General features: G+C 47.3%; 1 protein-coding gene across 1 annotated transcript in view; it reads right to left on the bottom strand.

The window, feature by feature from the left end:
* Nucleotides 1-4,898: 4,898 nt before the first annotated feature.
* Nucleotides 4,899-22,639, bottom strand: part of LOC109899717 (B-cell lymphoma/leukemia 11A-like) — a 55,609-nt gene continuing 37,868 nt past the window's right edge. The window contains 1 exon segment of the mRNA XM_031835711.1: nucleotides 4,899-9,881. Within this exon segment, the coding sequence (XP_031691571.1) occupies nucleotides 7,666-9,881 (2,216 nt within the window). The 3' untranslated portion in view covers nucleotides 4,899-7,665.

Here is a 22,639-nt window from a genome sequence, read left to right as displayed (position 1 = left end):
GAAATAAGTATTTTTAAATGTTTTCCAATAACTGACTATATTTATAGGAAATTATTTGAATAGCGATGGGACGAGACTGTAACTACCAATTGGATATCACAAATAAAAAATTACAAAATTAATTAAATAGTTGATTCAGGCCAAAATATTTAAATACTCAGAGAAATATAAATTTACAGTGCCTTCAGGAAGTATGACTTTCTACACATTTTGTTGTGTTACAGCCTGAGTTTAAAATGGATTAAATTACCTTTTTTTTTCACTGGCCGACAGATAATACCTCATAATATCAAAGTTCAATTATATTTGTTGATTTGTTTTTGAAAAGTAATTCAAACTGAAAAGCTGAAATGTCTTGAGGCAATAAGTATTCAACCTCATTTGTTATGGCAAGCCTAAATAAGTTCAGGAGTAAAAAAATGTGCTTAACAAGTCACATAATAAGTTACAGGGAATTATTCTGTGTGCAATAATAGTGTTTAACATGATTTTGAAACGACTACCTCATCTCTGCACCCCACACATACAATTATCTGCAAGGTGACACTGTCGAGCAGTGCATTTCAAACACAGATTCAACCACAAAGACCAGGGAGCTTTTCCAATGCCTCGCAAATAAGGGCACCTATTGGTAGATGAGTTTTAAAAAAAGCAGACATTGAATATCCATTTGAACATGGTGAAGTTATTAATTACTCTTTGGATGGTGTAGCAATACAACCAGTCACTACAAAGACACAGGCGTCATTCCTAACTTAGTTACCAGAAAGAAAGGAAACTGCTCAGGGATTTCATCATGAGGCCAATGGTGACTAAAACAGTTACACAGTTCAATGGCTGTGATAGGAGAAAACTGAGGATTTTAGTAACTTCCACTTTGTACTTACTCCCACATATTAACCTAATTGACAGAGTGAACGTTTCCAAATGAACACATTACTGAGTACCACTTTCCATATTTTCAAACATATTTCTTTTAACGAGGCAAGTCCGTTTAGAACAAATTCTTAATTTACAATGACAGCCTAGCCCGGGCCAAACCCTCCCCGAACCAGGACGACGCTGGGACAATTGTGCACCGCCCTATGGGACTCCTGATCACAGCCGGTTGTGATACAGCCCGGGATCGAACCAGGGCCTGTAGTGACACCAATAGCACTCTATGACTCTTAGAGACTTACCCAGAAAGACTCACAGCTGTAATCAGTGCCAAAGGTTCTTCTAAAAAGTCTTGACTAGGGGGTGTGAAATCTTATGTAAATGAGATATTTCAGGATTTAATTTTCATTGTTTTTGTTCATATCTCTCAAGAAATTATGAATATGGCATAAGTCATGGAAACATGTGTATAACTGCAGGCAATCAGCTGTAAAACTGCAACATTTTCTCTCCATCCACGGCGAAATGTGTACCACTGCAGGAAATAAACTTTAAAACTGCAATTTTGTCTCTCAACCCCAAAATGTGTGGAATTGCTGGAAATTTGTGATAAAACTGCCAAGTTTTCTCTCCCCTCATGGCAAAATGAGTGGAACAGCATGAAATTGGCTTTAAAACGGAAACATTTTCTCTGTGCACCATGGCAAAATGTGTAGAACTTTAAAGCTACTGTACACATTTTTCTCTCCTCCACCAAGAGGGGGTTCACACATTTTTTTTGCCTGCGAGGTGGGTGAGGGGGCCCAACTAAATATTGCTTAGGGCCCTGAAAATGCTAGAAACGGCCCTGTGTGTGTGCGCGTGTGTGTACATGTGATTATGCACAGAGAATGTACAGTACGTACGTGTAATGTAGTGTGTGTGTGTGTGTGTGTGTGTGTGTGTGTGTGTGTGTGTGTAGAGTAGGTGAGGTCTCTCTATGGGGTCACAGACGAGAGAAAAGCCCTGGTGAGACCCAACTATTGAGACATAGTACAGAAGGGTGAGCATATTGACATAGGGGACAGATAGTGTCTGTTTTGTCTACTTCTTGACTTGGACACAAGGGCTGTCCAAGAGGTCTCTTCTCTGTCTGCATTCCTGTCCCCATTCACTCCTTGAGACACAGGCAGGGAGTGGGGGAGGGGTGAAATAAGAATGGAGGAGGGAGCAGTCCCCCCCCACCCCCCCAACATTCTCTGCTCTCCCCATCGCCCTCTCTCACCCTGCCCCACAGATGCCTAGTCTCAACTTTTATCTGCGGTGTCTACACCTTGCTTTCCTGGGCTCCTTGTCTATCTATAGACTTTAAACCACTGTGGGCTCAGCAAACAACCCTGGCCAGGACAGGGCCAATAATTACACCAGTCACACCATACACAGAGAGAGAGAAGGGGGAAGAGAGGGAGGGGTAAAGGTTAAGAAAGAGGTAAAGAGAGAAAGAGGTTGAGAGTAAAAGAAAGGAATAGGAAATGAGAGGTGGATTGCCAAAAGAGCCGGTGATAGGGGGAGAGAGGGTACGAGAGAGCGGAGCTATAGGGAGAGAGCTAAAGAGTTGGATTTATGATGTCACATAAGGATGGCCAGTCAAGGCCAGGGACACTGATAAAAAGGTGAACTTTGAACTTTTACTCCATGGCCTGGCAAATCACAGTCCCAGCAAAGAACATAACCAAAAGTGTTGACAAACGCTGAACATGCATGCTTCACGTGTGTGTGTGTGTGTGTGTGTGTGTGTGTCTGTCTGTGTGTGTGTGTGTGTGTGTGTGTGTGTGTGTGTGTGTGTGTGTGTGTGTGTGTCACATTGTCTATGAATTCTACGCCTCCCTCTCAGTTGGGTCTGTGTGAGATAGTGGAGGCTATGACTCACCCCTGATGGCCTTTTTATGAGATAGCCATTACTAAATGGTTATTAAATGTTCAGTAAGGACGAAGCACAGTAGCAAATGAATATCCACAATAGCTATCTTGGGATCAATCTGTCTGATTAAGAAAGAATGCCAAAATGACCATGTTGTGGATGTTCCAATTAAGGACTGATCTAGGATCTGCTTACCCTTTCCCAATTCTAGCCTTCACCATAGCAAGGAAAACCCATACACATTGACCATGATTGACCTTAGAACAGCAGTTAGAGTCCACCTCGTACTAAGCTTGATGTATCTGCCGTGTGTCCATTATTCAGTGTCTGTGTAGAGTAATTGTCAGTGAGTGGCTTTTAAGTAGCATTTACTTTGTGTCCATCCCCACTATACCACAGTGGTCAGACTCGTGTAGGCTGCTGTACAGGGTAGATACATTTACAGACGCCAAGCACGGTAATGTGCAATATAGCCACAGGCATGCACACACTCATGCACACGAGCACGCGCACACACACATGCACTTTGGCCAGGATCCATTCAGCAACGCTCCCAGGCCAAATAACAAAACCACCTGTGAAAACACGCTTTCTCAAGTCTTTGGAGAATCTTCAACTGTAAAACACTGGCGGGAGAAAAATCCATGGGCGTTTATAGGGACTGCGGGTCATGCTTGTATAGATTTTATAACAGTGAGTCAGTGACAAATGCATTATGATTTTCACATAAACCAGTTTCGGGAGCCCCAGTAAAGCTGAAAAGGCCTAAATGCTTCCTGAGTTTATAACACAATTAATTTATCATAGAGAGAGAGAGAGAGAGAGAGAGAGAGAGAGAGAGAGAGAGAGAGAGAGAGAGAGAGAGAGAGAGAGTGAGAGAGAAAAAAATGCAGCTGATTTGTTTTATTTGCCTGGCTGGCTCTGCCGGAGGCCAGTCGCATTGTTCAACAAGGAGAAAATAGGCGCCTGCTGCTGCTACGGCTCCAGAGGTGGCTCAGGTGTCACCGCCTGGCTCCCACAAAACAGGGCCTCAAAACAAGTGGCTGTGGTTTGTGAAGAACAAAACACACACTTGTCATTCTTATGAAGAACGAAACACACTGGTCATTCTTATGAAGATGGCTTTTTCTAATACACTGAGTGAGCGTTATTGGATGAACACAGCTGCCAGGTGTCTCTCCTACAAGGGGGGTCTAATGTTTGAGTTAATGCTTTAATGCTTTTGAATAGATCTGAGTAAACAGAGAGAGGTAATGATATTTAAGTAAACGTGGGTGAGCTCAAACAAAGAAAGCGTGGGTGGTGCCAATGGTGTTTGGGGTGGCGGTGGCAAGTAGTTAAACAAAAGGGAAGGATGAGAGGGAGGGAGGGCGGGAGGGAGGGAGGGCGGGAGGGAGGGAGGGGACACTGTCAGAACTCTAAGACGCTTGCGCCCCACTGAGGAGTGACACGTATGTAACATGTATGTGCTCAGAGTTAGCATGCAAACTGTCAACAGCCACGCCACTAAAGCTGCTCTAGCTATGAACACACACGCGCATGGACGCACACACACAAACAACATATTTATACTTTCGTTTTTTTTTTATTAATTGTTTTTCAATAAAGGGACAAAATGGGTGTGTGAACAGGATAATGCAGACAACTGCCAGAAAACACAGACAGTGGTTTCCCCAATACAACTGAACAGAGATCAGAAACAAATACAAAAAAAAATGAAAAAAAGTTTGTCCAATGACCTTCGGCCAATCTTTAAAAAGTAAAGAAATAATATTGTAACAAAAAAAGATCCCTTCCATGTCTCTATTTTAAACAGAGCATATAGGTAATAATAAATAGTAACTCCCATAGTAAAAGATAAAGTTCAAGTTCAAGTTACAACAAACAGCTCTCAGAACAAGAATAGAAAAGGCTGATAACAAAATATTCCGCATTGCCATTTACAAAAAAGGCTCAACTCAAGCAGGCTTCTCCGTATCTCCAATTCATTTTTCATTTTTAAATATGCTTTGCATATGAAAGTATACCCAATCTAAATATAAAGCACCATTTAGTATTTGGCAATGAAAAATAAAACTGCAAAACATAGATTTTTTTTTAAATTCATTTATTCTGACGCTTTTTTAAAGTCGATGTACTGCATATGAAGTTTTTTTTTTTTTTTCTTAAGATGTTGGAATGTAGTCAGGTGGGATAGGTGGGAAAGACAGAAGCACAAGAACAGGACAGCCCGACGTCAGCTTGCATCACTGCATACAGAATGGCAGCAGGGGGAGGAGGTCCAAACCAAACTAAAAAAGATATGTACAACCTGTGAGCAGGAACCAGCACAGCGTGGCAGACATTTTATGGCCCACTGCGCTCAATGTCGCATACTTTGTTTTTTTATTGGGTTTTATTCAATGTTTTAAACATACAAATAATTTGCACTATATTATCCTGCCAAATTAAAAAAATTAACCTTGGCAGCTTGTTTTGTTTTTTTTACTACCAAAAAAGGTACGTAAATACCTGTAGAGAGAACAAGCAACAGTTAAAAATACGAGCCTCAATATAAATACTATAGTGCCTACTCTAAGTGAACATTGAATTCAAATACCATTCTAGACATACAGAAAAAGAAGACCGTAAGTGTGTTTAAGCATTGGAATTGACGTGAGTGTGCATCTTTCTATATTTAAGTTCTCTATTATATATTCATATATCATCTTAAACCTTTCCCCAATGCAAATTTTATTCAACCTGAAGAGCCGCGAAGAGCCAAGGCAAAATAAAAAGTCACAGTTTTTATTCTCCATTTTATATATACTGTGATCAAGTCTTGAAAACCACCAAGACAGAAAAAGAGGAAAAGAGAAACAACAACCAACTTAAATACAGTTTCCCCTAAAGATAATGACGTGTTATTTAAAAAAACAAATACATTTTAATATTTATACAAAAAAAAAGATTTGTACAAAAAAAAAATCTTGCAGTGTGAGCAGCAAGTTTGTGATCTAGCTGAGTGAGCTTTTACCCAGTCACAGCACTGAGTGCTTTGCTGGCGTTTCCTGGGGTTAAACAACAAAGGTCAGAGGTGGTCAAAGGTGAAGGATGAGGGTCAAGGATGGAGTGGCTGGCAACAGATTCTGTATTCGTCACTATGTAAAACAATGGAACCCCTAGCCACCAGTCAGCATCTTAGCAAGTTTTCCCTTAAGCGTATACCTGTAAACTGGGAAAATTGAACAGTGCACTTCTTTTTTTGTCCTATAAATGACAGTCTAACTTTAGACTTGACCGCTATACAGACGTTGTACCAACGTTAGACAATGTTAGAGTATCTGTACAGTGTCTGAGGCAGCGTGACAAGTGCTATTTCACCATCAACCGGGGTGGATGTCTGCAACTCAACAAGGAAAAAACTCTCCTTTCACGTCAACACAAACAGCAAACAAGTAGAAAACAGAAAGAAAACAAAAGTACCTCTGCCTTCTATTACAAACCTATGTATGATGATGTTGTCTAATCTCCACTCTTTCTTTTCAAGAGCCCTGGCATGAGTACAATGGCCTTTCTTAAATAACATTTTTCTTCCTTTCAAGTTTAGGCAATTCATAGTTAATCATCACTGATGGATAGAAGGTTTAAAAAAGAAAGCCCCCCCCCCCCAAACACTCCATACTGTTAGCTTCTAAATCTGTGTAACTTTTTTGACTAGCTTGTATTCACTCGAATGCCCTCATATTGTAGGGTGTGCTGGGAGATTACACTCTGAAATATCCAAGCAGCATCACAAGTTTGTGCTACCGTAGATACATGTCAACACTCGGGTCTTCACAAAATGTTAAAAGTCCCACGAATTTAGGATTGTACATTACAGAGTACCTTTGTGTTCAGTACCTCCGCACCAGAAATAAAATATACAAACAATTCAGTTATACACAATACTGCCTGTACCGTGCCTGCTGAAAATGTAAAGACACTATAATACATGTAATAGGTAGCTAAATGATGATTAACCAGAATTCTCCAAAGTATCTGTATTGTATCAGTTAATCTTGTAAGTCACAGTCGACTTTAGCAGTCAGGTACTTGATGCAAGAACCTTTACTCAGGGTGGATTCAACCCGTGTCCAGTATACAGCCGTGACCCCCAAAGCTTATAGCAGATAGGAAGATTATTAACCAATGTAGTTTCAAGATATTTAAAGGCACACTTTTTTTTGTTTGTTTTACCAAATGATAGTACAAATTCAAATCTTAACACATCCTCATCTTTTTTTGTGTTTGTTGAAGAAATCTAAAGGCTGTCACTGCGTTTTGTGTTCAGTAATCAAGCCAATTCATAGATTATGTTTTAAACCCCATAGGGACAGAACATCTTTTAGAAAGACGAAGGTTAAGTGCCCAGGTCATCCAGAGAGGGTTAAGCTGAAGACTGTTCATCCTCCATGTTATAACACAGAACTGTACATGATATGTGTTACAGAATGTATGCAGCATGGTCACTTCTTTCTTGTCTTTTCTGATTTTTTTGAAAATAAAAACCCGAACAAGAAAACAGCAACACATTTTACTCAACAACTAACCAACCAGGGACATTTTCTATTTTTTTTTTAATTAGCCAAAACATACCATGCATGCTGTCTAATTATAAAAAATAAAACAAAAATGCAGAAAAAAAAACAGTACACAACATGTAAATTATTGCACAAGAGAAAGGCTTGAAGTTTTGCGTCAATGCAATAGTATTGCCCCGATACAGATCATGCATTCAACGAGTAATGGAAACGGGGTGTGCTGGTGCAGAGCACGTTGTCCATCGGACTGGCAAAGGAAGAGGGGAGAATCTACAGGGGACTGGGGAGGGAGGGGGGGGGGACTGATGACAGGGGAAACTCCCACTACTCCGACTTAATTTCGGCACTCAAGGGGCGGTCACTGTGCCATTTTTTCATGTGTTTCTCCAAGGTACTGTACACGCTGAAGGGCATCTGGCAAATCTCACACTTGTACACGTCCTTGCCGATCTGCCCGTGTGTCTTCATGTGGCGTGTGAGCTTGCTGCTCTGGGCGCAGGCGTAGTTGCACAGCTCACACTTGTAGGGCCTCTCTCCTGTGTGGCTGCGCCGGTGCACCGTCAGGTTGCTACAGTTCTTGAAAATCTTGCCACAGTACTCACAGGTGTCGGTGCGCCTGCTGCCGTCCTTGGAGCCAGGACGAGTCAGCGGAGCCCCCAGATGGGGAGTGCTCCCCCCGCTCCCCGTCCCGCTGCGGCCCGACACCCCCCCATCCAGCTCCCCAGGAGGGGTGGAGAAGCGCAGGCTGCCGTTCTCAGACGAGTGCTCCGATGGAGAAGAGGCGAAGGGCGATTGTCTGGAGTCCCCTCCGAAGTTCAGAAAGGGGTCCTTGAGTTGTCGGGAGGCGGCGTAGCCGGCCAGCCACTGGGAGTAAACGTTCTCTGTGTTGGGGATGGTGGGGGTAGGCAGGTCAAACTCCTTCTCCAGCTTAATGCGTTTGGAGAAGGGGCTGAGGGGGCTAGGGCTACCCAGTAGCAGCTTCTTGGAGAGGCCCACCGAGGCTGCTTCGCTGGGGGAAGTGCCGCGCCCGTTTATGGCCACGGCCGAGATGCAGCCCCCCTCTCCACGGTCCGACTCCAGCGCCGAGTCCTCGTCACACAGCTGGCGTTGTGTGTGCTCCCGGTTGTGGTGGTGTATGTGGTTTTCTTGGTTCAGCGCACTGCGCTTGTGTGCGTGAAAGGCTTCGCTGAAGTGCTGCATGCTGGCCGCCAACCCCATGCCCTGCATCACCTCAGGCAGTGAGCGAGGGATGGAACCCTCCTCTCCTCCTACCAGGCGAACCCCAACTCCCCCGACCCCAATGCTGCCGTTGTTCTCATGGTGCCGCGCTGCCTCCAGACTCAAGCTGAAGTGGTAACTGTTGTTGTTCCTCCTAGCTCCATCCACCTTCTCCTCTTCTTCCTCCTCCCCCTCCTCTTCCTCCTCTTCACCCTCCTCTTCCTCCTCCTCTTCCTCTTCTTCTTCCTCTTCTTCCTCCTCCTCCCCATTCTCCCGGCGCAGGCGGTTGTTCTCACTCTTAAGCTTGGCCACCACTGACTTGAGGGCACTGCTGGCGCTGCCCATTCGCTCGCTGGTGCCCGGCTCGGGTGAGGAGGCTGCAGAGAGCCCATCTTCCGACTTTTCGGCGTTGGGCGAGCCCGACTTGTGCATGTGCGTCTTCATGTGGCGCTTGAGCTTGCTGGCCTGGGTGCAGGCGTGGTCACACAGATTACATTTGTAGGGCTTCTCGCCCGTGTGGCTGCGTCGGTGCACAATGAGATTACTCTGGAACTTGAAGCTCTTGCCGCAGAACTCGCACGACTTGGTCTTCAGAGGAGTGGAGGGCTGGGGGCCTGAGGATGGCAGTGGGGTGGTGGGGGTGGTATGGGAACCCGAGGGGGACTGCATGGAGGGAGGCAGGGGAGGGGGGGTGGACAGGTAGGGAGTCTTTCCCCCACTGCCACCCCCTCCACCTCCTCCTCCACCGGGCTGGAATGGTTGGAGCAGCCGTTGCATATGGCTGGGCTGGTTGGGAGAGTGGGGGGGAGTGGACCCTGAGGTGTTGCCCGCCAGCTCCCTCAGCCGGCGAGAGAAGTCCATGGCCGATGGGGGGTCCAGGGGCATGGGAGGGTTGAGGCGCAGCACCCTGTCGAAGGCACTCGGATGGTGGGCTGCCAGGACCAGCTCCTCTGGATTCCGGTGGTGGGGGTCCAGGTGGTGGCGTGGAGGGGGACTGAAGAGTGGCGGCGTCGGGGGAAAACGCTGGTGCCCACCCCCTCCGTCCCGGCCCCCCGAGCCTGATCCAGGGATGCGGAGGAGGCTGAAGGGGCTGGCCTCGGGCAGGTGGAGACCGTGGAGAGGGGGCTGCGAGGGGCAGTCTGCGCCACCACCCAGGGAGGAAGGTCTGCCCATGCGGGGGGTGAGGGGGCTGCCATGCCCGTGCTCGCTCTCCAGGTAGATGCGGAAGCCATGGGTAATCTGGGCGTGCTGGAGCAGGAACCAAGCGCTGCCGTAGGCCTGTTTACAGGTGGTGCAGGTGTAGGTACTCGGCTCTTCCTTACCTGCAGGGGGACAAAGAGGAAGAGGGGACAAAGAGTCAGACTCATGTTCACAACAACAATCAATTAATTATTAATGAATACACACCATTGATCCCAAAGGAAATGTGTTAAAGAGTTTAGCTCAATTCAGCTGTGCTGCAATTGAATGCATTTAATCCTTCACTGTCTTATGGGTTTAACATATTATCATATTTTTAGAAAGGCATCATATGATGTCAGGGTAAATCTATCTTCATTATCTGCCTGATAATCTTAACAAAGACAAGACTGAACAGAGGAAGAAAAAAACACAGCAACTCTTATCGAGGTCATGCCCCACATGACCAGCTTTCGCTAAAGGACTCCGGACACGTAGTGTGTGTGTGTGTGTGTGTGCGGAGGATCACAGCTTCCTCTAGCCTGCTTTGGGACACTTTTATCCCAGCTGACTGTGAGGAGTCTCTCAGCTTGCTACAGAGCAAACAATGACTGCTGTACCTGCAGAGAACACACTCCCATTGATGTACAGAAAGAACCCCTAACAGAGCAACACAACACCACTGAGCAGATAATACAACAGTATTTAGGGACCATCCCAAAAAATGTATGCCTCTACTTTTTATTTTATTTTAGACTGAAGTCATATCGACACAGACAGTATACAAGTGTAATAATTTTTTGCTCTGAATGGTGACACACACACACATAAGCAAGCAAGCGCACACACACACACACACACACGCTTCGTAAAGATATCTAATCTGGCATAGCGAATATAGTCTGTACTGCCTCATAGTCCACAGAAAGACACACACGCACACACACACACACACACACACACCCCCACACACCCCCACACACACACACCCACACACACACAAACACACAGAGAGAGAAGAAAAGCCTCTTGCTGTGCATTACTAGAACCGCCCTCTCAATTGCGGCCCAGTGAAGTATTCCGCCGCTTGTGACAACAAAGGAACATTTTAAACAATGAATGGCTCTCTGACAATGACCTGTGGTCCGCTTCACAATGCGTGTCATCTCATTAAGCCCAGCCTGCTCCTCCATCAGCTCATTTACAAGATTAGATCATAAACGGGCCTCCGCTGAAAAGCCTTTCAATATGAAACCAGTTATATGGATGCAGACTCATGCACAGTCACACACACAGACACGTACATGTGCACGCACACACGGACGCACGCACACACGCAAACACACACACACACACACACACACAAAACACAGTACTGATTATTTAATAAAAATTGCAGTTCAAATGCTCTGCCTAAATCCACAGATTCTCCCACAGGTGCACACACTCACATGAACATGCGCGCGCGCACACACGCACATGTACAAACACACACACACAGATATACAAACATTTAGACAATAATCAGATGAATGCTGAAATGTATAGCTATACAGACAGATAGTCATGGTAAAACACAACAATAAAGAGTGAGCAGTATTGTGGTATCCTGGTCCACCTGTGAATGGGTCATTCAGCCCATATACCCAGGTTGGTTCCCCTTCAGACTATTTGCTCTACCACTCCCAGACAACACAGGAGACCCAGGCCTGAGACGAGACGAGCCTGGGAATCAAGTTCTAACAGATGAGCATGATAAAACCGACTGTTTTACAAGTCATATTATTGCTCTAAAAAGGGGAAATATATATAGGAAAGTAATTGGCAATGTGAATGAGCAACAAAAAAGAGAAATGGACTTCATTCTCAGAATGACGAGCCAACATAGTTAGCTCTGCAATCCTGCCAGACAAATAGATGCGTAAATACAATGTCAAAGGCCTTAGACACATTGGAGATAATGACTGAGGATACATTTCCAGATAAAAAGCCATTTTGTGATAAAGTGGGGTATATCACGTCAAATGAAAAGGTAAACAGACAGGGGTCAGTCACTGAAGCCTCCATACTCCTGCTAATGACTGGCAGTATGCAACCAGAGAATTAGCGACAACACTAAAAGGGATTCATGGTTTACCTTACAGCTTTTACCCTCCCCAACTGCAGTTTACCCTGCGCATCCCGAAAAAAAACAAAAGGTCAACACTGTCGCCAAAAACAGCCATCAGTTAAAGTGGGCCGTGTGAGTGGTCTCTGTCTGTGTGTCTGTGTGAGTGGTCTGTGTCTGTGTGTCTGTGTGGGTGGGGTGTCACCGAGTGACATATTTCTTACACAACCTTTTTCTCACCTCTTGGGTATATAATGTGCGAGGGAAAAAGATGTGCAGAGAGCAAGGCCCTGCTCTGCGTGTGTGAGAGGCCAGCAGTCGCTACTGGGCTGTGTGGTGAGGGGGGTGAGTGAGTGAGAGGCCAGCAGTCGCTACTGGGCTGTGTGGTGAGGGGGGTGAGTGAGTGAGAGGCCAGCAGTCGCTACTGGGCTGTGTGGTGAGGGGGGTGAGTGAGTGAAATGCGTGAGAGTCGGCGGTTGGGTTGGATAATCCTGTTAAGACATAGACGGGGTGTGTGTGTCTGTGGATCTCTCCACTCAGTGGTGGACTCTCCCCCGGACACTCAAACCCCTTTGTGTTCTGTGTGGCTCTAACCCACTGGGAGAATTCACACATGCACACACACACACACACGCACACACACACACACACTTATATGTCACCACCTACAGTTGAGGAAGTCCAGCATTAGCTAGTAAATTATGGACAATTACAATCGGCAGAAATGTCTGTTAATTGTTGCCACCTGCAGAGGGTCTAACCTCTACGCATGATTTGCATTTCCATTTAGAGTTGTTTCTCCTCACATAGACATTTATTGATGTGCAAGAGCCTTGGGAAAAGTTGAAATGCTTGGAAATGTAGAGGCTTGTGAGAGTCGTCAAAGCCTGCTTCCCAATTCAGCCATCTCTCAGATCAACTCTAACGAGACATAATGTGTGAGGGAGAGAGACAGACGGACAGACAGAGGTCGTCCTAGGACAGAGCGGTGGCTGGGGTTTAGGCTTTAGCCCACGTCACTCATGACAGTAGTTGGCCGCAACTGCAGAGCTTGGCAGCATCGTGTTCCGATCGCAGACGGTGAGAGAGGAATGAGGGAAAGAAAGAGAGGAGAGAGTGAGAGAGCGAGATGAGAGGGCAGTAACATGCTGCCAGCTTTTAACACTGGGAAATGTCAGAGCCATGTAACCAGCAATGAGCTATCAGAGAACAAGAAAGGAAGAAAGAGAGAGAAAGTGATCTCCCCCACACACTACGTCAGACATAGACACACACATATAGACCATAATGCACCACGCTATACACACATACTCTAACATATTACAACACACACAGACGCACGCACGCGCACACGCACACGCACACACACACACAAAGTACTAAACCCCCTTAAGCTGAGGACACTAGAGAGGCATTTAGGTGATGTTAGATGTGAGAAGGTGGCACACACACAGACGTGGAGAGTCATGAAACACGAGACTGGATGGAAGGAAATGTGTGTGTGTTGAAAGTTCCCCAGCTTACTGCATCTCTCTGGGGAGATGCACCACTCTGAGCAGATCGCTTTACAGGGCCTAAAATAACTCCACTGTTCCAAGCTGTGAAGATACACCCACACACACCAACTAAAACACACACACAAACACACCCAGCCTGTCAGGGACATGGCAGCATTTGCCAGGCAGTAAGAAGTACACCATGGCACTGCCTGAAGAAGTATAATACATACATTTTTAATTTGTAGGATTATGTCTTCTATTTAAAACAGAGAGAGGAATTCAGAGAGGGAGAGACAGAGAGACGAGAGAGAGTGAGAGTGTGTGTAATGCCCTATCTATCATGGTAGAGAGCCGACATCTCTGTGCTACGTCTGGAAGGGTGGCAGTAGCAAACAAAGATGGATGCCAGCTTTAAACAGCTTGGGCAGCTTGAGCCCCAGACACACAGTCTCCTATTTCTCCTCTGCCATCATACCAAGTATACATCCTCTACCTGCACCAATGTCACACATGCACACACACACACACACACCCAAGACAATGTAAACTCCCAACCGTTCCACGTGTAATATGCCCCCACCCATTCACCAAATATGCAAAACCGCTACCCCCACTCTACATGTTACACACGCTACACACTACCCGAACACGCATCACAAACACTGACAAGCAGAACAAAACGGCCAGACTGACACATCCCTCAACTCTAGGCCATTTGGACAGTTCCCTTTGTCCACTGTTCCCCATCTCTCCTTGTCCTTACGCTCTCTTATTCACTATCTCTCCATCCCCATTCTCTCTCCTCTCTCTCTCCTCTCTCTCTCTCTCTCTCTCTCTCTCTCTCCTCTCTCTCTCTCTCTCTCTCTCTCCTCTCTCAGCTTCTCTCAGTCACTCTCTCGCTCTCTCCCTCCAATCCGTGGCTCCCTCGTTGTCTCACTCTCTCTCACTCCCTGTGTTGTTGTGTCCTTGGCTATGCAGTGCAGATTCCACCTCTGGGTGAGATAATGGTAATTGAGGTAATGGTAATTGAGGTAATGGAACAGAAACAGGATTAGGGAATACGGCAGAGAGAAAGGACAATGTCCCCTAATAGAATTTGCGAATTCTATCAGCGGCTTAAGCTTTCAAGATCTCCTGAAATATTTACGTGTGCATGTCCCTTCACCCCTGACCAACTCCGCAAATATATTACATTACCTTAAAAGTGTATCATGCATTAGGTATAGAATTACACAAGGATGTGATACCTGCAATATACATTATTAAGGTGCAAATATTCTATAATACTAAACTCTGTGAAACCCCAAGAATATTGTTATTGTTTATAATTATGATTATTATGATCCATATCACTATCATTAACACATTGTTGGTCACTACGTAAAGCCATCTACTCTGGCATAGCGAGTTCAGTCTGCATTGCCTCATAGTCCACAGAAAGACACGCACACACACACACACACACACACAAACACACACACACACACACAGACACACACACACACACAAACACACACACACACACACAGACACACACACACACACACACACACACACACACACACACACACACACACACAAACACGTCTTTGTCCTGGCCCAGACTCTCAGTGGTGCGCCAAATGACTAACCACAAACAAAGGCCTGTTTGACCAACACTTGCTCCCAGACAAAGCCAGAGCAGGGAAGTCCAGGGAACAGAGAGCAGGGAGGAATAGCCTCCACTGAAAACTGGGAAAACCACCCAGTGTGTCGCGCTCTGCAAGACACCAGCAGAAACGAACATCTCTAGACAACAGCGCGTAGCACCTTTCCTGCAGTCAAATGACCAAATCGCCCTCTAGTGGCCTCCTGGGTGGAATGTTATTTATATGATTTTTATACTTTTTGCTTTGAAGCTGAACATCCGTCTTCTGTGATGCATTTAAGGTGTAGTTTTGGGATGCAAACTCAAAATGGAATACATTTCAGCTCCACATCTGACAGGGTACAGGACCCATAACCATGTGTCTGAGGTGTATACTAGTGTTTCAAAGGTAATTTGTTTAAGATCACCAAGAAACTCTCTGTGTGATCCTGATTTAGCCCACTGCAGTAAACGTTTAATCAGTCTATTATACATAGTCTACAGACACAGAGGAGAGGGAGGAAGGGAGAAAGGGAAAGGGAGAGGGGGAGGGGGAGGGAGGGAGGGAGGGAGGGAGGGAGGGAGGGAGGGAGGGAGGGAGGGAGGGAGGAGGGAGGGAGGGAGGGAGGGAGGGAGGGAGGGAGGGAGAGGGAGAGGGAGAGAGGGGTAGGGAGAGAGGGGAGCGAGAGGGAGAGAGAGAGAGAGGGGGAGAGAGGGAGGTAGAGAGAGAGAGAGAGAGAGAGAGAGAGAGAGAGAGAGAGAGAGGGAGGGAGCGGGAGAGAGAGGGAGAGAGAGAGAAGGAAAAGGAGCAAGAGAGAGGGGTAGGGAGAGAGGGGAGTGAGAGGAGGGAGGGAGGGAGGGAGGGAGGGAGGGAGGGAGGGGGAGGGAGGGAGGGAGGGAGGGAGGGAGGGAGGGAGGGAGGGAGGGAGGGAGGGAGGGAGGGAGGGAGGGAGGGGGAGAGAGGGGATGGGGAGAGAGGGGAGGGGGAGAGAGGGAGGTAGAGAGAGAAAGAGAGTTAGAGAGAGGGAGGGAGAGGGAGAGAGAGGGAGGGAGTGAGAGGGAGAGAGAGAGAGCGGGAGAGAGAGGGAGGGGGAGGGAGGGGGAGAGAGAGAGGGATGGGAGGGAGAGATTGGGAGAGAGAGAGGTAGAGAGGGAGCGAGAGGGAGAGAGAGAGAGCGGGAGAGAGGGAGGAGGAGAGGGGAGCGAGAGGGAGAGAGAGAGAGCGGGGAGAGAGAGGGAGGGGGACGAGAGGGAGGGTAGAGAGAGAGGAAGAGAGAGAGAGGGGGGGGGAGGGAGCGGGAGAGAGAGGAGAGAGAGAGAAGGAAAAGGAGCAAGAGAGAGGGGTAGGGAGAGAGGGGAGTGGGAGGGAGGAGGGAGGGAGGGAGGGAGGGAGGGAGGGAGGAGGGAGGGAGGGGGAGGGAGGGAGGGAGGGAGGGAGGGAGGGAGGGAGGGAGGGAGGGAGGGAGGGAGAGAGAGAGGGAGGGAGAGAGAGAGCGGAGAGCGGGAGAGAGAGGGAGGGAGAGAGGGAGGGAGAGAGGGTAGAGAGAGAAAGAGAGGAGAGAGAGAGGAGGGAGAGGGAGAGAGAGGGAGGGAGTGAGAGGGAGAGAGAGAGCGGGAGAGAGAGGGAGGGGGAGGGGAGGGGGAGGAGAGAGAGGGATGGGAGGGAGAGATTGGGAGAGAGAGAGGTAGAGAGGGAGCGAGAGGGAGAGAGAGAGAGCGGGAGAGAGAGGGGGAGGGAGGGGGATGGAGGGAGGGAGAGAGAGGGAGGAAGGGAGAGGGAGGGGGGTGGAGCGAGAGAGAGAGAGAAAGAGAGAGAGAGAGAGAGAGAGAGAGGGGAGGGAGGTTTGAGAGCGCACGATAGAGAGAGAGCAATGTATAGAGGGACTAAGAAAAACAAGAGAAAATGAAAGTAAGCTTTTTTGCGTTTCTGATCCATGTCCTAAACCTCTGCAAATCAGTGGAAATGGTTGTAATAACTGTGAAGTTGAAAGGTGAATCCCGATAGGAGAATTCCATGGGATTTTCATGCAGAAATCTGTGTTCATGTCGAATTCCCACTCCCCATTACCAGTGTAATCCCCGGAACACACAAGTCTCGCATCGAAAACCCAATTAATGGTGCCGATGATTTGCACACACCTGACGCCCCATCTGTAATGGCTGTTACAATGCAGAGGACTCACACAAGATCACAGACGTATCAACACGACCACAGACAGAATAACGGAATGAAAGCCGACTCACTGATCAGAACAAGGCCAAGCAAAAGAAACTACCATACTAACTGCCATTTCCTCTTCACCTCAGCTAGACCTCATTCTGAGGTAAACCCTGATTCAGTCATTGTGAGACACCTCAAAACAATTCATCTTCTTCAGCATGTTCTGAGAAACCTGTGTAATTCCATTCCACTACTGTAGAGAAACAGTATTTTGTGATTTACAAAAACAAGTCAGATTTCTATGAAATTGGAAAGACTCAGCGCTCAAGTGGTCTGTTAAAGTTGCATTGTACTCTAGTCAGTAGCCCGAATTACCAAAGATCACAATCTGTAATCAGTGTCTGTCTGACTGCAAGCAATGTGTAGGTCTGTTAGACACTGTTAGTGTGTGCGAATGGATTTGGTTGTACATATACTGTTGGACTTTATACTTTCTTATAAAGGCTGGTGTCTGTATTGAGAAGAAATATCAATACCGTCTGTGTGTGTGTGTGTGTGTGTGTGTGTGTGTGTGTGTGTGTGTGTGTGTGTGTGTATGTGTGTGTGTGTGTGTGTGTGTGTGTGTGTGTGTGTGTGTGTGTGTGTGTGTGTGTGTGTGTGTGTGTGTGTGTGTGTGTGTCTGTGTGTGTGTGTGTGTGTGTGTGTTCTCACCCAATCCCCAGCCACAGTTACCATGTGGCCAGTACATGTTAGAGAAAAGAGGACAGGCAGATAGCATAGAACAGACAATGACATGCAACTAGTTGTTGGTTATTTGATTGGTTACTTGTATTGATTACAGGGATATTTCAGATGACAGGTGTCCAACCAGTCCACAGACAAACAGACAGAGATACAGTACAGTGTGACTCCTCAGCACCTCACTGCATCTTATAAACTCTACTCTACTAGCATTGCCGGGGCCTCCTAAACTGGGTATATGATTGCAATGAAATGGCCTGGCATTTATAGAACCATTCAAACATTACTGTAGAAATTATGTGTTTTTGTGTGTGTGTGTGTGTGTGTGCGTGTGTATGTTAGGATGATTCCCTGCGGCATTACAGACAGTGCTCTCTCCCACTCCCCCGGGAACTGTATGTGTGAATGCTTTTCTGTGTGTGTGTGTGTGTGTGTGTGTGTATGCACGGGCTTAGAGGATGTACTCTATAATGCATGTTAGCACAGAGAATGTACGCCCGTGGAATATATTGCGTATATGTGTTTAGAGTAGTGTGTGTTCCTCTCCCTTTCTCTCTCTGCTAGCGTTGGGAGAGCCCTGTATACTGATGGTGGTGAGCACAGCCTCCACTTAACCCCAAACCAACAGGACAAATTACAGAGCAGCTAAATTACAGCGCGCGCGCGCACACACACACACACACACACAGAGGAAGACAGGGGTTTGAAAGACGAAATTCAGCCCCGGCCCAAACGACAGGATTGGACGCTTACACACATGCCGGGCATGTGCCTTTGAAACACACATACAGACAAACAAACATAGATACACAGATACACACACAGATAAAGAGAGACACAAAGAGAAAGAGAGACACACAGAGAAAGAGAGACCACACAGAGAGAAAGAGAGACACACAGAGAAAGAGAGACACACAGAGAAAGAGAGACACACAGAGAAAGACATACACATACAGAGACAGGACACACAGAGAGACAGAGACACACACAGAGACAGAGACATACAGAGACACACAGAGACAGAGATACACACACAGAGACAGGACACACAGAGAGACAGAGACACACACAGAGACAGAAACATACAGAGACACACAGAGACAGAGATACACACACAGAGACAGGACACACAGAGAGACAGAGACACACACAGAGACAGAGACACACACAGAGAGACAGAGACACAAACAGAGACAGAGACACACACAGAGAGACAGGACACACAGAGAGACAGAGACACACACAGAGACAGAGACATACAGAGACACACAGAGACAGAGATACACACACAGAGACAGGACACACAGAGAGACAGAGACACACACAGAGACAGAGACACACACAGAGAGACAGAGACACACACAGAGACAGAGACACACACAGAGAGACAGAGACACACACAGAGACACACACAGAGAGACAGAGACACACACAGAGACAGAGACACACACAGAGAGACAGAGACACACACAGAGACAGAGACACACACAGAGAGACAGAGACAACACACAGAGACAGAGACACACACAGAGAGACAGAGACACACACAGAGACAGGAGACGCACACAGAGACACACACAGAGACAGGAGACACACAGAGACAGAGACACACAGACACACACAGAGACAGAGACGCACACAGAGACAGAGAGATGCACACAGAGACACACACAAAGACAGAGAGACACAGAGACACACAGAGACAGAGGACACACAGACACACACACAGACAGGAGATGCACACAGAGACACACACAGAGAGAGGAGACGCACACAGAGACACACACAGAGACAGGAGACACACAGAGACAGAGACACACAGACACACACAGAGACAGAGACGCACACAGAGAAAGAGAGATGCACACAGACACACACAAAGACAGAGAGACACAGAGACACACAGACACACACAGAGACAGGAGACGCACACAGAGACACACACAGAGAGACAGAGACACACACAGAGACAGGAGACGCACACAGAGACACACACAGAGACAGGAGACACACAGAGACAGAGACACACAGACACACACAGAGACAGAGACGCACACAGAGACAGAGAGATGCACACAGAGACACACACAAAGACAGAGAGACACAGAGACACACAGAGACAGAGACACACAGACACACACCACAGACAGGAGACGCACACAGAGACACACACAGAGAGAGGAGACGCACACAGAGACACACACAGAGACAGGAGACACACAGAGACAGAGACACACAGACACACACAGAGACAGAGACACACAGACACACACAGAGACAGGAGACACACAGAGACAGAGACACACAGACACACACAGAGACAGAGACGCACACAGAGAAAGAGAGATGCACACAGACACACACAAAGACAGAGAGACACAGAGACACACAGAGACACACAGACACACACAGAGACAGGAGACGCACACAGAGACACACACAGAGACAGGAGACGCACACAGAGATACACACAGAGACAGGAGACACACAGAGACAGAGACACACAGACACACACAGAGACAGAGACGCACACAAAGACAGAGACGCACACAGAGACAGAGAGATGCACACAGAGACACACACAGAGACAGGAGACGCACACAAAGACAGAGAGACACAGAGACACACAGAGACAGAGACACACAGAGACAGAGACACACAGAGACAAACAGAGACAGAGATGCACACAGAGACAGAGACACACACAGAGACCCACACAGAGACACACACGGAGACAGGAGACACACACAGAGACACACACAGAGACAAGAGACGCACACAGAGACAGAGAGACGCACACAGAGACACACACAGAGACCCACACAGAGACACACACACAGACAGGAGACACACACAGAGACACACACAGAGACAAGAGACGCACACAGAGACACACACAAAGACAGAGAGACACAGAGACACACAGAGACAGAGACACACAGAGACAGAGACACACAGACACACACAGAGACAGGAGACACACACAGAGACACACACAGAGACAGGAGACGCACACAGAGACACACACAGAGACAGGAGACACACAGAGACAGAGACACACAGACACACACAGAGACAGAGACGCACACAGAGACAGAGAGATGCACACAGAGACACACACAAAGACAGAGACACACAGAGACAGAGACACACAGAGACAGAGACACACAGACACACACAGAGACAGAGACACACACAGAGACGAGACGCACACAGAGACAGAGAGATGCACACAGAGACACACACACAGACAGGAGACGCACACAGAGACAGAGACACACAGAGACAGAGATGCACACAGAGACAGAGACACACACAGAGACCCACACAGAGACACACACAGAGACAGGAGACACACACACAGACACACACAGAGACAAGAGACGCACACAGAGACAGAGAGACGCACACAGAGACACACACAGAGACCCACACAGAGACACACACACAGATAGGAGACACACACAGAGACAGAGAGACACACACAGAGACACACACAGAGACCCACACAGAGACACACACACAGACAGGAGACACACACAGAGACAGAGAGACACACACACTGCATTACAGGCTCGTATCAAATGAGTAAGAGACCAAATGAAGAAAATGAGTGAGTCAGTGAATGAAAGCAAGAAAAGAGAACAAAAAGGGAGGGAAAGAGTGGCGAGCGAGACAACAAGAGAGGAGAGGGGTAGCTGCTAGCTAGTTTCTCTTGAGGTCTGCATATGCATTAGCTGTTCCACTAAACCACTGATATGGAAGTGTGTGTGATATTGGAGCAGCAGTTAGCTGAGTACAGGCCCTGGGGCACGGCTTTAGACTCGGTCAGAAACACTCTCAGCCATTTTAATTAGTCCACCAAAGCCAGTGTCATTGCTCGCTAACACTCTACTCCCTCTCTCTCTCTCTCGCTCTCTCATAATCACTCTCTTCACTCGTTTTCCAAACCCCATCTTCCTCCCTGCTGCATTCAGCTCAGTCCTGCTACGCTCCCATTAGGCGCTTTGTGCTTTTTCAATTTGAATATATTTCCTGTTAGGACATTTGCACTGGATAAAGAAGAGAGTTTGGTGAGCTCGCTATTCCGCCTCAATGATTGCTAGCCTTATGTGTGAAGTGGAATTATGAAAACCAATATGTTACAAATGGGCATGTCTTGTGCGTTAGAGGGAGTGGTCATCTCAACGAGGTCAAAGGTCAAACATAGAGGTGACATGTGTCACTGTTACAGAGAGAAGCCTGGGAAACTTTTCTTTTCTGAGCTACAAATGAGAGATGTTAAACAGGGCTTGTTGCTCGACAAAACACGCACAAGGAGACAGAGGCACGCGCACTAAACACACATGTATAACCCTTATGCAAAAACATCTCATTATGCTCCCGTGGGTCCTGAAAGAGCATGCTGGGAAACAGATTTTCGTAAGCAATAGGTGAGTGGTCACCGCAGCAACACACACACACACAAGTGCACACACAAGTACGCAAACACACAAGCCACACACATATACACACAAACACACACATGCACGCACCACACACACACACACGCACGCACGCACATGCACACACACACACACACACACACACACACACACACACACACACACACACAGGAAACCGCTAGTGCATAGAGGGGCAGTGAGTGATCTTCAGGGACCAGCAACAGCTGCCAGGCAGGCGCGACTCTGTCATCAACCTGTGTGTGTGTGTGTGGTGTGGTGTGTGTGTGTGTGTGTGTGTGTGTGGTGTGTGTGTGTGTGTGT

The sequence above is a fragment of the Oncorhynchus kisutch genome, linkage group LG11 (genome assembly GCF_002021735.2).
Source record: "Oncorhynchus kisutch isolate 150728-3 linkage group LG11, Okis_V2, whole genome shotgun sequence".
Classification (NCBI taxonomy): Eukaryota; Metazoa; Chordata; class Actinopteri; order Salmoniformes; family Salmonidae; genus Oncorhynchus; species Oncorhynchus kisutch.
This window is presented reverse-complemented; position numbering and strand designations above follow the sequence as displayed.